Below are 16,245 nucleotides of genomic sequence, written 5' to 3' on the forward strand. Positions count from 1 at the left end.
TTGATGTATTAGAGCTTTGAGAATCCATGGCTTTCAGGCAGTGTTTGAGCTTGATTTTTTTGAATGATTTTGTTGATGAGTTCAACTGAATGAGTGATCAGTTTGAACAAATTGCAGAACCAAAGTTTTTAAGAATTTTTTAAAAGAAGTAGAAGAAGAAGAAGAGAGTGTGCTATGGTGATTTATTAAGCCTGCAAAAGGCTCCATTTATAGGCTCTGCTGCTGAATATTACTGTTTATTTACAACGGTAATATTGGCAGAAAATTGTTTATTTTTTTTAGTGTGTAATTTTTTTTTATCCATCGGATATTTTGGTGTGTAATTTTTTTTATCCATTGGATATTTTGGTGTGAATTCTATTATCCATCAGTTTATCATATGAATCAAAATAGATTTTGGCGGGAGGGGCATTTTTGGAATTTAAACAGTCAACTGACAGTCCATTTAACGGAACACTAACGCCAGGGGAGGTCCCTGTAATTACATGCATACTTTCTATCCGACTGTAAATACACTAAACCTCACGGGAGGTCCCTGAAAATAACCCAATGAAACAATATAAGGCTTCTTATTTTTTGCCCCATCCATTACACATACGAAGTTTTTTTATACCGTGAAACGATATTTTTTAGATATTCCATTATAAAATAAAATAAATAAAGCAAATGTATTTATCAATTATATATATATATATATATATATATATTAGTTAATTCAGACAAGATTCAAAAATTAATTATCAAAAAACCATAAAAAATAACGCATCATCATTTGTCAAATCAGTTTGAGATGGAATATAAATATAAATTTATATTAGAAATTTATAAACCTTTCATTACTAATCTTACAATACCATCAATTCATCAGTATCAATATTAGTAATACGAGAGATTTCAATATTTGAGTTTTAAATTAATATTTCAATATTTGAGTTTTAAATTTAGTCATAATATCACCTATTATTTTTTTATGGATTATCTACCACCTGATAAATAGGTGTCACACTAATTTTAAATTTAAAGGTGTTTACGAATTATGACATTTTGAGTTAGTATTTTTCATCCTCTTGTTTAATTATGCTACAAAAATATCCCATTAATAGCATACTAGCATATAGAACCTCTAAATGCATGCACTTTTTAGAACGATAACCTTTTGATGAAAACCGTCACCTAAATCCTAATAACATTTATACTGTGTTACTAAGAATCAATAATAGAATATGCTAAAGCGTACTTGAATAAATAATGCATGCTAAAGCGTACTTGAATAAATAATGTATAACTGCTTTCTAGAACCCTATGATTTACTTTATAGATCAGCATGTTTTCTTCAATAATCCTTTAAATTTTTAATGTACTCTCTTGATAATGAACATGTTTTCCTAAATAATTTTTGTCAGAAAAGAATATAACAATACGTGTGACATAGAGATCATAACCACTAATATAAATCACTTTCCTATTATCATTAGGTATGTTTATTTTAACTCATTATTGAAATAAAAATTACCCTTAAATCACTAATATAGGTAACTTTCCTATTCTCTTTAGTTATTTCTATTTTTGCTCATCATAGAAATAGAAAATACCTTAAATCTTTACACATTGAAGCCCACACTCTATATCAAATAAATTAAAGCCCATATTATCAAAAAAACCTTAATAGATCATTTTTAATTGGACTTGACTTTATATGATAATTTATAATATATAATTATTCTTATATAAGCTCAATGATGAATTAAGGATCTAGTAGTCTCCCACTTGAGCCATATATATAAACTTATAACATGCTTTGTAACAATAATTGTATGAACTCAATTTTATTATCCTTATCGAAATGTATTTATAATCAATTCGGTTCATCAATTATACCCATATAAGATCAAAATTGTTTTTGTTACAACTATCATAATTCAGTCTATCAATAGTCACTATGTCAATAAAACTAAATGACATAAATGATGATGTTGATGTGTAATATAGAAGGTTCATATAATGTGATCTTAATATATCTATTTCTAATTGGTCTATCATTAGTAAGATCAATTCATTCTTAAATTTCATGCAAGTGAGGTTATTTTGGTCATTTTTGAAAGAAAAATGGATATATTTGATTCGAGGGAGTAAACTACGTTTTTAATTTAGAAATCACAAAGGGCACAGCAAATCCAATGGAACACAATAACAAAGGAAGCATCATGATAACAGTTGAATATTACCGATACAAATACCACCGTCGTCCGTCTCCGACCATCGAATATTATCAATAAATTATTTATCAATAATAATCCATAACAAAGGAAGCATCATAGTATACAATTGAAAATTACCTATACAAATGCCATCGTCGTCCGTCTCCGAGTCCGACCATCAAATATTATTACTAAAATGTTTAAAAAATTATTTACCAATAATAAAAAAAAATTATTTACCACATATTATTATTGACTCATGCTAATTTTATTTCTTCACTTGCTCTCATCTCGGTGACCACCTGACCCCGTTCTCTCCCTTTTCAACTGGGGTCGCCATTTCTTCCTCAAAGATAAAAAATTCAACAAACGCTCAGTTTTTCATCATCACAATCGACGCAATTTAATTATCCATCATGTCGGAAATGGCCAGCACAGATCCTGAAGGAATCGACGGAGTCCGTATGACGTGGAACGTTTGGCCGCGTACCAAAGTCGAAGCCTCCAAGTGTGTGATCCCACTCGCCGCTTCCATTTCCCCGATCCGTTCGCATCCCGACATCCCCACGCTCCCTTACGCGCCTTTACGTTGCAAGACCTGCACCGCTGCTCTCAACGCCTTCGCCCGTGTTGATTTCACTGCCAAGATCTGGATCTGCCCCTTCTGCTACCAACGCAATCACTTCCCGCCGCATTATGCCGCTATTTCCGAAACTAACCTCCCCTGCGAACTCTACCCGCAGTACACCACCGTGGAGTACACACTCCCTCACAGTATGCAAAATCCGAATAATCCTAATCCCGATCCGCGATTATCTCCCGTCTTCGTGTTCGTGCTGGACACGTGTATGATCGAGGAGGAATTGGGGTATGCGAGATCCGAGTTGAAGCGGGCGATCGGCTTGTTGCCGGATAACGCGATGGTGGGGTTAGTTACGTTTGGAACGCAAGCTCACGTGCATGAATTGGGATTTTCGGACATGTCAAAAGTGTATGTTTTCAGGGGCAATAAAGAGATTTCAAAGGATCAGGTTTTGGAGCAATTAGGGCTTTCTGCTTCGGGACGGAGAGCTGCTGGAGGCTACCAGAAGGCTGCTGTCCCTAATGCCTTTCCCAATTCGGGTGTCTCTCGTTTCTTGTTGCCTGCTTCTGAATGCGAATACACGCTCAATTCGGTCTGTGTCTTTGTGTGTGTGTGTTTTTTTAATTTCTCTTTTTTTGGTGCGTTTAAAATGTGAATTGTTTAATGCTTGTTCTGACTTTTCATTTTTGGTTAATTGTAGTTGCTGGATGAGTTGCAACCCGATCAGTGGCCTGTTGCACCTCGTACCCGTCCATCACGTTGCACTGGTGTGGCTCTTAGTGTTGCCACAGGCTTGCTTGGTGCTTGTTTGCCTGGTACTGGGGCTAGAATTGTTGCTTTGGTTGGTGGTCCATGTACCGAAGGGCCAGGCACGGTAATTCATTTTATATTATCAACTATTTGGTTCTGGATTCGTTCTGTTCTATTTTTATTATTTGAAGCTAGGAATCATTTCTTTGGTATCATGACAATTGAATTAATATTAGACATGACTCGTTTTATGAGTCTTCAATCATAATTTGCCATCAGCTAATTGTGTTTGCTGTACATCCTTAATTTTAAGTTAACGAATAGAATTGCTGTCAACGTTGATGTTAACTATGTGGCAATACAAGAGTAGTCTTATCATCTTTCATGGTCCATTGCTTTTACTGCTTCATGATTTGTTCCTTAAAAAGGAAAAGAATTGTCTTTTGATCTGGATTTCTGTTTTGCGGTTTAAAACCCCAATTCGGTTAGGCTAGATCTAGGTTGTGGCCATTATACTTATTTTTTTCCAAGCAACAGCTAACAAATTTCCATTTTATTTAAATTGTTATGATTGAATAATATCAGGGGGATTTGTTTGAGGCACTGTCCATTCTGCAAAGTTTTGGAATGAGTGAAATGTTGCAGTTCCATTCAGCATCATTCTCCATTTTTTTTTTCAAATCTGAAAATGAATTAAAACCGTGTCCGTTAATGGGTTTCAAAACCAAGATTTGGAAAACGAGAAACAACCTTTTTCATGAAACACTGCGTTAAGTTGGGAAAACCATGAAACTGGAATGTTGCTGTTTCTTCAAAAAATAAAAAGATGGAACTTGTGAGGAACATGATGATTTCTTTTATCCAAACCAACTTGCTTTGTAATCCTTTAACATTATCTTTTTTAGATACCCTATTACAGTATGTTCTGATATCATCAGCCACATTATCATGTTTGATATTCCTTTTATTTTCTATGCAATGGTTTTGTCCACCCTTTTTTTTCCTCTCATTTGGTGATTTGCACAGTACTCTTGATTTATCATCAAGATTGAAGCTATTAATCATAGAAAATGTGCTCCCTAGAGCTTTTGGTTACCATTTTAAAAGCTTAAGGGAGCTAAGGACACCCTTTAAAATACTCATGTAACACATAAACAAATATGTGGGCACACCACTGATTTTTATAGCATGTATGGGTTGATAGATGCCATATTTGAGTGGAAGCCTTGTGTATTGACAATAGTGTATTTTGTTTATTTAAATAGGATTTATGGGTTGATAGATGTCATATATGGGTAGAAGCCTTATGTATTGACAATAGTGTATTTTGTGTATTTAGGTTCTATTTGGGATTAAGGTGCTGTAACTTTTAAGTTACCACTGTTGTGGAAAAAAAAACCGTAACTATGAAACAAAAGTTAATAACATATGGTAAATATAAATTTTAAATAATAATTTTGACAAAATTATTAAACATATAATAGATTTTTTATCATACAAGTGAAAAATTAGATCAAAATAACTTCTAAGCTACAAGAATTATTGTTTACTAAACACTTTAGTGCCGTAGCTTTTAAGCAACAGCTGTCCAACCTCAATCCCAAACGCACCCTTAGAAGTTGTGAGGGTAAGATTCTCCCTTGTGTATTTGCGTGAACAAGATATGAGTACATTAGTACATTACACTAGGTAGTCAGATTGGTAGCTTTGTTTGATAAAATAAATTTACTTTATGGAATGAGATTAGAAGAAAAGTTGACATGAGATTATTACATTTAGTTTTAAGTTAGTCATGCATGAAGAAGTAGAGGAAAAGGAGAAAAAAGGATTTAACCTTGCACATGCTACCAAACACAATCTTTGTATGTTTTGGATGTTAGTTTTAGATGAGTTTCTGCTGGTATTTTTTGTTTTCAAAAATTTGTTTTTGAAATACATTCGCAGACGAGTTCTGAAGTCTTATAATAAAAATAATACAATATTTAATGTTCTTCCCATTCTACATCTGATTCTCTCCTGTCTCTATGCTGTTGTAATTTCTATTATTATTGGGTTATTACATCTGTAATTAGAACGGATAAGAAGGAGGGACACAAATATGTATTAACTAAAAATAAATTCTGATAATCATAAAAATATTAATTTATTAGACTTTTGCAGATTGTATCAAAAGATTTATCAGAACCTGTGCGGTCGCATAAGGATCTTGACAAAGATGCTGCTCCATTTTTCAAGAAAGCAGTCAAGTTTTATGATGGTCTTGCAAAACAGTTGGTTAGTCAAGGTCATGTCTTAGACCTTTTTGCTTCTGCACTTGATCAGGTATGAATATTCCATCTTGAAGTTCATTGTATGAATCCAATCTAGTTGGCTGTCTTATAAATTTATTATGCAAAAAAATTGGATTATTGGTTTTTGTTTCTAGTGACTTGCATTATTGCATTTGATTTTCTGTCCCCTGGTCTGCAGTATACCTGATATTAACACCTATCTTATTGTAATACTTTTAACTTTTTCTTGATAAAGAAAAACTGTTATCATTTCTTAATGGCTATGCATGATCTACTAGTCTTGCCATAACATTGTTTACACTTCTTAACGATTTCTGAAATCAAATGGTGTGACTGATAGAGCTAAATTTTTCTCACTGTATAGTTTCACAAAAAATCGCAGTAGGCCTCTAAGATACATGGAAACTGTTTGACTTATGGAACCTGAGATATTTGAAATGATTGAGGATAATATTTTAAAAATTTATTATCCGCATTGAAGCCATATTGAGGTCATCTTTTTATTTATTTATTTATCTCTCAGGTTGTTTTATGTGATTAATGATTAAAGATTTCCAGTTACTCGAGTGTTGCTGTGTGCTTAGTTTAGTGAGAGTGGTGATGTCAGTGGTTTACTTTTCTACAACTGCATGAAGCACATAAAAAAATTGTGATCATTTTCTGGAGTTCAAGTGCAGTGTTTGCTTATTGTTATAGAGGAATTTGCTTTTCAAGCATGATCCATAACAAGTTTTGATGACTTACTGCATATTTCATTACAATTATTTGAAGCTGCCCTTTTTCCTTGTGTGCTTATGTGTTTCAAAGTTTCTTGTATGCATATGGACGGACTACCAATATATTTTTGGGTGTTGTGAAGAAATTTATGATTCCATTCATTGTTTCCTTTTACATCCCTTTATTTATGAGTTGGAAAAAAAAATTATTTTGGAAAGAATGATTCAATTGATCAATAATAATGGTGTTTTCGCATTAAAGATTATAGAAATTTTGTTGTGACTCGGGCTCTCTTGGGTAATGAAATCTTTTAGGTTGGGGTTGCAGAAATGAAAGTTGCGGTAGAGAAAACTGGCGGCCTTGTAGTTCTAGCAGAAAGTTTTGGCCATTCTGTGTTTAAAGATTCTTTCAAGCGTATATTTGAAGACGGAGAGCAGTCTCTCGGCCTTTGTTTCAAGTGAGTTCTTCTGTAAGATCGGCTTTTTTGTGTTTGTTTATTTGTAGTTAGTTCCTTCTCTTTGTCAGTAATGATTATAAAGTTGCACTTGACTTTTTTTCTTTTTTTGGGAAATTATCTCTGCACCACCTTTCTTTTGTCATATGTACATCTAACCATCACAAAATTTTGACATGTACTTTACACCACCTTTGTTTTTAAGTTTGTTTCAATCAACCACTTTGACACTAAAAAATGACCATTTTATCCTTAAATGAATTAAAAGACAATTTTATTCTACAAATTTTTAAAAAATAAAAAAATTATAATTATAAGAATATCTTTGAGTTTAATAAAAGAAATAAATCTTAAATCCAATATGTTAATTTTTTATAATTATAATTTCATTTAAAAATTATCATATTAATTTTTTATAATCATAATTTCATTTAGTTTGTATGGGGAAGTTTCTTAATATTAATTATAGGGAAGTTTAAAATAATTATAGGGAGCTTTCTATTATGTTAATTTTTGTGAGCCTCCTTATACTAAATAAATAAAATTATAATTACAAGAAGTTATTTTTATAATTATAATTTCATTTAAAAATTATCATCTTAGATTTTGAGATTTTTTATTTTATTGAATTTAGGGGTATTCTTATAATTATATTTTTTTATTTTTTAAAATTTTGGAGAATAAGTAGTCTTTTAATTCATTTTGGGGGTAAAATGGTTATTTTTAGTGTCAAAGTGGTTAATTGATGCAAGCTTAAAAACAAAGGTGGTGCAAAGTACATGTTAAAATTTTGTAGTGGTTAGATGTACATATGACAAAAGAAAGGTGGTGCAGAGATATTTTTTTTTTTAAATTGAAAAAAATCTGAAAATCATTGTGGCCTTAAAAGTTTTAAATAATAAATAAACCATCTTGGGGAAAACATAAATAAAATATTATTTTACTCATAAGTATTAATGGAAACTGTTTTAATATAAGTTTTGTTGGAGTTTATGGTGTTATATGAAATGTGTGTGTGTATATTTAAAAGACAATTTTTAAAAGAGCAAAACTCATTGAATACTGCATGCAGAAAATTCTTAAGTTTTGATGTTGAAGAACTCCAGTTTTTTATTATTATCTTTTTTGTTCTTTTGATATGAAAGACAAAATCAAGTGTGTTAATGGTGTAATAGTATGAATTTCAAAATGGACCATAAGTCTACAGAAAAACCTGATAATGGATATCCACGAACTATAGGAGAACCGGGAACAGACCCCAACCCCCTCTTACAAAGAATAGACCTTGAGAAAAGAGGACCTCCTTAGAAAGACTCCACTTAATAGATGTCTACTACTTTTAAAAGAAGGGAAAGTGATATGTTTTACATAGATTAGTTAGGGATCATTTTCTGAAGAGAATTTAATGAAGTTTTTTACTTTTGAAAGTTATCATGATTACTTTTTGTGTTCTGTTAAAAATGATCGAAAATCCCCATCAAGTTTGAAAAGTAAACAGACTTAGTTACCTAAATGAATTACGTTCGGCCACATTAACGGCAAGTATTTAGTCAAAAACAATCAGGCTCTGAGTCATATTTTACCTGTTCAATAATACCTATAGTTTCAACAACACCTATGTAGTTTGTGAAGTTTTGCTTGCTATAATGTAATTAGTTGAGAAATTCTTTTACTAGGCGAGCAGCCGCTTCAGAGCTCCAATCTTTTTGTTTTGACTCTAAAGCTTCCAGATTTAGCTGTTCGCTTGTGAGGAATCAATTTGCGACTGTGGTTTCTTTAGTATGCAATATGAATAAGAAGAACGTTGAGAAAATGAGGTAGAGTAGCATGATAAGGTCTTTAATGAGCGAAGAAAGAAAAAAGGAGAAAATTCTGAAATAAATCTCAGGACGCTGTAGCTGCTGGCTTAGACTTCCAAAAAAGTGAACACTGGGAGGAAGCTCCTGAGGCATTCTTGATTGATAATATTAATGTTTCTCGAAAAGAAATGTAAATATGATTAAGCTGGAAACAGAAATAATGACTAGATCATAAGTTTTAAGGCTTTTCAATGAGTAAAGAAGGAAAGTGGAACTTGTCATAGCTGTATAGTTATACAATAGTTTTGGAGCTTTGATCGGCAAAGGGGATGATTCCCAGACAAAGCATCCTGAATAACTCTTTAATTAATCATTTGAAATTACCCTGGCATTGTATAAACAGAGGAGGGACATACTATTGAATCCCATAGGCTCTGCAGTTCTAGCAGAAATCATCAAGAATCTTATCATTTCTCTCTAAGCAGTTTTGATCTTGGAAAGTCTAGCAAATGTAATTTTGCTATGAAATAGTGGTAGCCACATAACTTAATTCTGTTTGATTGCTGTTTGGTTAAATTTAATTGCTCAGAAACTACTTTAACCTTCCTTCAATTATTTATGTACTTTGCATGAAGTTGCCATTCATTCTAGCTTTTCTCTCGGTTTTACTCATATGAAGTTGTCTTTGCTGTTCTTACCATATGGTTACTTGCTCAGCCTAACAACAACCAAAATTGTTTTTCTATTTCATTTGGCTTTATACATTTATTCAGTATTCTCTATTCTTTTAAACGTATTGTTTGTTCCCCTTCCAGTGGTGCACTTGAAATTATTTGTTCAAAGGACATCAAAATTCAAGGGATTATTGGACCTTGCACATCCTTAGAAAAGGTTAGGCTGTATTCGATCATTATTTTGTTTGATATGATAATGTACATATTTTAATTCTTATTTTTCCTGTCCACAACTAAAAGGCTGGATTGAACTTCTGTAAATGATGTTCTATGTTGCTTATTGCAATTCTTGCAGAAAGGACCTAGTGTTTCTGACACTGTTGTAGGAGAGGGGAATACTACCGCTTGGAAAATGTGTGGCCTTGACAAGAGTACTTGCTTGACAGTATTTTTTGATCTTTCATCAAGTGAGAGGTTAAATACTCCAGGAACCATAAATCCACAGTTGTATTTGCAGTTTCTGACAAGGTATGATGGTGTTATTTTCTTTTATCTCTATTTTTAACACATCTTTTGTGGAATTTGCTTGTGATCTTATGTATTTCGATATCATTTTGCAGTTTCCAAAGCCCTGAGGGTAGGTCAGTGCTGAGGGTTACGACCGTAACTAGACAATGGGTGGATAGTGCGGTTAGCTCGGAGGTTAGTTTAGTTTCTCAGTCTTACTCTTACATGATTTGGATAGTTTTTAATTATCTATTAACCACACCTTAGCTTCTTCTCCTTATTCAAGATTTTTTGAAGCTTTAGATTCATTAGTGCTGTTTTGTCTGTTTGGTTTGGGTGCCCCATTGATATGATGTAAAGATATATATGCATGAGAGTCATGGAAGCTTAATTATCTACTTATTTGGTTCTCCTTACTTAATGATCAGGGTTTCCTTAGAAACTCCAAACCAAGTGTCAATGCTGAAAAGGAAAACTTATTTTTGCAGGAACTGGTACAAGGTTTTGATCAAGAGACCGCTGCTGTGGTAATGGCAAGATTAACTTCTTTGAAAATGGAAATGGAGGTATTTATTTATTTTGCTATTCATTTAATTATATTTATTTGTGTTTTTAATCTCGCTTTTCCCTTTATCTAGTTTTGATGCATCTGTAAATAACATTAAGGGTCATATATCAATTTTCGGATTGAAATCCCCTCTATAATTGCATAACATATGCATTGTTGTTGTTATGTATCTTTGTACAAACAGTAATTGAGCTACTTGAGGCTTGAAGTTTGGTTCAAGTAGTTTTATTTCATGTGAAATTAAACATTATTGAGCCTCCACCAATTTTTTTTGTCAGATTATTGGGATTAATATTTTATCTATAACTGCACAAGTTCTTACCATAACATATTAATTGCCTTATAAAAATAAATTAAAAACAAAACCTGTTTCCCCTGTTATACAGTTTCATTCTTTATCATAACATGGCCATTACCCTTTATAGCCATGTTTCCTACCTAATCATGGACTTTGCTTTAAACAGGAGGGGTTTGATGCCACTCGGTGGTTGGACAGGTCACTCATTCGTCTCTGTTCCAAATTTGGTGACTATCGTAAGGATGATCCAGCATCCTTCACATTAAACCCAAGTTTTTCTTTGTTCCCTCAATTTATGTTCAATCTGCGGCGATCACAATTTGTACAGGTAATTTGACTTGTAACTATTTTCCTGTACTATTTATGTTTTTATAGTTATTTGACCTTATGTAAATATGCATGCCTAATATGCTCCTCTCTCTCGTGGGATAGGTCTTTAATAACAGTCCAGATGAGACTGCCTATTTTCGAATGTTGTTAAACCGGGAAAATATTACCAATGCTGCTGTCATGATTCAACCATCTCTAATATCATATTCGTTCAATTCTCTGCCCCAACCAGCATTGTTAGATGTGGCTTCCATTGCAGCTGATCGCATCCTCTTGCTGGATACATATTTCAGTGTTGTCATTTTTCATGGAATGACAATAGCACAATGGCGTAACATGGGTTACCAGAATCAACCAGAACATCAGGTATATACTCATCTGCATACTACTTGACTGGGTCCGAGTTTAAGTTGTGATGCATTTAAAAGCATTGGCTGCATATTCCCTAAAGCAGCTGCAGGACACTTGTACCTCATGTTACTACAAATCATATAGTTCTGCTCATGCCTCGGTGCCACTAAGTCCTAGAGGCAGCATTGAGAACACATGAAAAACTACTTGACTAGATAAATATTTTCTTCAGTTTTCACATTGAAGATCTCTTGAGCATAACATTCTCCACTACCCTTTGCCTCTCAGTTCAGTGTTTGTATTTCTTATAATAGACTATTGAAATTTATAAGTTCTCTCACTTGACACAATCTATCATAATACCTTCTTCGGGAAAGTGTAGACTGAGTACCTCCTGCTTGCAAATCTAGTATGGAAATGATTTAGATTAATGCATTCTTTCTTTTAATGTAATATTGGATGGATGCCTCTAAGGCTCTGTTATTTCTGTAGACTACTTTTTTCCTCTTTTGGTATTTTACAAAATCCTGTGAGCTTTAAGAGGTTGAGGAATATATTCTGAAGTAATATTGGCTTGATATCTGTTTTCAGAATTTCCTGTAAATCACACATTCTACTGATTCACCCTCGTTGTCTTGCTATGGTAGATGAATTGCTAGCTGTTCTTGAGCTATAACCATAACACGAACGAAGTATTCCTTTTGATTATTGTTTTCACTGAGCCATCTCCATGAGCATAGTCATCTGAATTGCTAACGGAACAGCAGGGCTTTTGCCTGGTAGCAGGATGAGGGAGCATTTAGATGCTATACTGATCTTATTGACATAAAAACTTTGTATTGGAATCAAATTGTCAAGAGCAACAACTTTGAAATAATGTTCTTTAAATGAACACTTTGATTGGAGTCTTCTTAAGCGTAGGATATGAAGAGGTGTTCATTACACTTGAATGGGAATTTCAACCATGCATTAATTAAGGTCTATTCACGACATTGCATATTTTATGCTGTGAATCACATGTTGGAGTTCGTCCACAATATCATTTGTGGTTGTCATTGAAGTCTAAGATTATTATGGCCAGTTGTGTTGCAAAAGAAATTTTGACTTGGATATGGTTGAAATTTTTATATAGATTTTAGTTAGAGTTTCTTATAAATCCACTAATTATCTGGAGACTTTGATAGGAATTTGGTCAAAATTTCAAATGATCATTAGTGGGCTTGAGTATGACCTTTACGTTGGTTTCAATTATTTTATTCTTGTTACGTTATTTTACAGGCATTTGCGCAGCTTTTGCGAGCTCCTCACGATGATGCTGAACTGATCATTCGGGATCGTTTTCCTGTTCCTAGATTGGTGGTATGCGATCAGCATGGATCCCAGGTCTGTATATACTTTTTCAGATTTTAGTTTCTGATGCTTTACAGCAAAAGTGAATTTTTCTTTAAGAAAATGTATGCCTTCTGAATATGGTTCAGAATTTAAGATATAGTAGTGTGCAGCTATGGAATGGTCTAACTAGTAGCTTTACATATAGGATAAACCAACCAAGTAATATATTCTTTTTTTTTTTTATTATTATTATTATTATTATTATGATTATTATTTATTTTATTTTATTTCTTCACTCAGAAACAAAATAAGTATATTAGATATAGGAAATGTACATAGTGGAGGGACAAGAAGTCCACAAAGACAAAAGACAAAAATCCCCAAGCCCAAGAGCTACAAATCCTGTAAGATCAGAAATTCTAACTAATGATATTACACCATAGCTGCATTGCAACTAATCAAAATAAAAAAGAATGACGAATCTTTAAACTCTCATAGAAAGCCCAGAATTTAACTCTGTCCCAAATAAACATGTAATCTTCCATCACTTTGTTCTCGAAAGTTCTTAAGTTTCTTTCAATCCATAGGACCCAAAATATAGCCATAGCTGCGCAACCCCATAAGACAGAAGCCTTTCCCCTACTGTTAACACTAAAAAATTTGTGCAAGTATTCTAATCTTACATTCTAGAAATTACATTCAATAATAAAGAAAAGAAAAGAAAAAGAAAAATGCTTCTACATAATGTATGCTGGTCTGTCCTCTTTTCTGATATTTTACCTCTATTGACCTGGTGAGTGATTTACTGTATGTCTTGGTAGTTAGGCAAAAGCTCTTATCTTTTATTGGCACAGAGCAGAAATTTTATGGTCTTTTGTAATTCTCTATCTATCACATAATAGTGCATCATAGTGGATGGGTTGAAGGAAGTGAAAATACCAAAAAAGAAAAAATGTGGAAAAAAATGAAGAACCTGCCTAGAAAAATAAAATTAAAAATTAAAAATTAAAAGCAAATAAAGGATAAAGGCTTTTACTTAACATAATTATAATATATTTGGCTGGTGTAGAACAGTTCTTCCTGCTTTCTAAAATAAGGCAAAAATGGAAAAATAATAACTCTCCTCTGTCGATTATGCAATTGTTTGGATTATTATCTCTTCAAACCGCCTGTTGACACCATGAATTTTAGTTCCTTTGGATTGAAGAATTTTAAGATTTGATCAAACCTTTTTCTGTTGCTTTATTTGTGTGGCTAACTTCTAATGTCTAAACATTCGATTATTCATTTGATATTGTGGACCTGGTGGTTGAACTGATATTCTGGAAATCTTTTATTAACTATTGTCCAATAAAACTTATTGTGATTTGATTGTTTAATGGCATGTTGAGCAGGCAAGGTTCTTATTGGCAAAGTTGAACCCATCAGCTACATATAACAATGCCAATGAGATTGCTGCTGGGTCAGATATAATCTTCACAGATGACGTGAGCCTTCAAGTCTTCATTGAGCATCTTCAGAGGCTGGCTGTGCAATCTTGATAGCAGAAAATAGTTATCAGTTCTTTTAGATTAGGGAAATTCCCCTAATGTGAGTTCTGTATCCCCTTTTAATCCGATGCTACATACAGTTCTTTTCCTTTCTTTCCATTAATTTTTCTGAAAAGGTCAGACCCCTCATAATTTGAAAAATAAGGATAGCTCATATTATTCTTTTGGGTGGCGGGAGGTTTTTGTGCTTCTGGAGATGAGAGTCAGAAAAGGTTAGTTCAATTGGAAGAGTGATATGGAAAGGAAGGGAATGCGATGTACACACATCCATGCTTTCATTAGAGGGCCATCAGGAAGATATCTTTACCAACTTCTCTTTTCTTGTATTCAGTCAGGTCAGAATGTGTTTTGTGTATTTTGAAATTTCAAGTTAGATACCTCAACAAGGTTTGATTCTCTTAGGTTAAAAAGGTTCAGTGAGGTAAGTTGTTTTGTTTCAGACTCTCTCATAGCTCTATAAATTTGTTGCGCTTATATTTTATACCAAATTATGAGATTCAAAACCATTTTGAATGTATTTTGTTTGATGGAAAGAAATCAGAAAGTGAATATATTAATTGACTATATGTGGCTTATATCAAGATGGCATTCGCCTCCCATTAATAAGGTCGTTTATGGTATGAAGCATGCCACTTTTCCTTTGACTTAAAAGGTAAGTACTTTGTTAATTGTCTTGGGTGGATGGCAGTGATCTTATTGGCTAGTATAAGAGACTCCTTCCAGTTTGTCACAGTAGTGTATCTCATAAGTTCTAATGTTCTATCAAAATATTTGTTATATCTCGCAAATGATGCACTTGAGAAGTTATGGCAGTATTCTAATTGATGTGGCACCTATAGTCATAAATATTATTCTGTATCGAATTTGTAAGTCTTATCATTATCTTAAAAAGGTTTATTGTAAGTAAAATAACATCAAAATTCTTCGCTATGATGCAATTCTGATCAATTTCTTTGTGGGATTAGGATCCTCTTGTTATTTTTTCCTTTTCTTGCCTTCCAATTTTTTTTCCATAATCTAGTGAAAATGTTAATTTAATTGTATATTAAGTGAAAATACCTAGCACGATTGTTTATATTAGATACAAAACTTAATTTTGGTACTCGTGGTGTGTGGTTGGGAGGAGAGAAAGGAGAGGAGGAAAGTAATTTAAATTATATTGTAATTTTTGTTGTTTGATTGGACAAAATATATAAGAATTTAATTTTCATGAGAATTTAATATCCATCATAATATAGAATTTAAATTTCACACTCAGGAGTGAAAAATTTAAATTCCTCTTGTATTGAAAATTAAAATTTTCAAAATTATCCTTTAACTTTTTAGCTTGATTGATGCCATTAATATTTATTATTAATAATTTTATTTTATCAATTTAATATTATGAATAATTTTATATTGATTAAATTTAATGAATGATTTAAGAAACTTAACAAAATAAATAAACTGATTTATTTAATATAAAAATATAAAATATAAATTAATTGTCGCCGAAGTCGTTGGATCGTCGTTGGACTACCTTCGAAAGGTCGTCGACCACAGTCAATCGCTGTCGAGTCACTATCAACACACACACATATTTATAATGTTTTAGGATTTTTTGACATTAAAAAAGTTGGTATTGATATTAAATTATATTTCATTACTAATGTAGATAGTTTAGTATTTAAGGCAAATAATAAATTTATCTAAAGAAAAAAATTGTAATTTCTTTCCTACGCCTATTAAATTTTTTGTTAAATCAAACAATAAAATTTTATTTTACTATTTTTCTCCACTTGTTTCTTCTCATTTTCCTTCCATTTCGCTCTTTTTATCTCCCCCTTTCTTTAAACCAAACATT

The 16,245-nt window shown here is 32.5% G+C and overlaps 1 protein-coding gene across 1 annotated transcript; it reads left to right on the forward strand.

Moving 5' to 3' along the window:
• Positions 1-2,464: 2,464 nt before the first annotated feature.
• LOC102619674 (protein transport protein SEC23-like) lies at positions 2,465-14,968 on the forward strand. Its single transcript, XM_006492926.4, has 12 exons — positions 2,465-3,373; positions 3,482-3,655; positions 5,692-5,853; positions 6,854-6,996; positions 9,608-9,683; positions 9,822-9,994; positions 10,087-10,168; positions 10,462-10,539; positions 11,006-11,167; positions 11,272-11,535; positions 12,799-12,903; positions 14,247-14,968. Exons 1-12 carry the CDS (start codon positions 2,615-2,617, stop codon positions 14,391-14,393), a joined length of 2,325 nt encoding a protein of 774 aa, XP_006492989.2. The 5' UTR covers positions 2,465-2,614; the 3' UTR covers positions 14,394-14,968.
• Positions 14,969-16,245: the final 1,277 nt, after the last annotated feature.

Source organism: Citrus sinensis, chromosome 9, assembly GCF_022201045.2.
Source record: "Citrus sinensis cultivar Valencia sweet orange chromosome 9, DVS_A1.0, whole genome shotgun sequence".
NCBI classification, from domain to species: domain Eukaryota; kingdom Viridiplantae; phylum Streptophyta; class Magnoliopsida; order Sapindales; family Rutaceae; genus Citrus; species Citrus sinensis.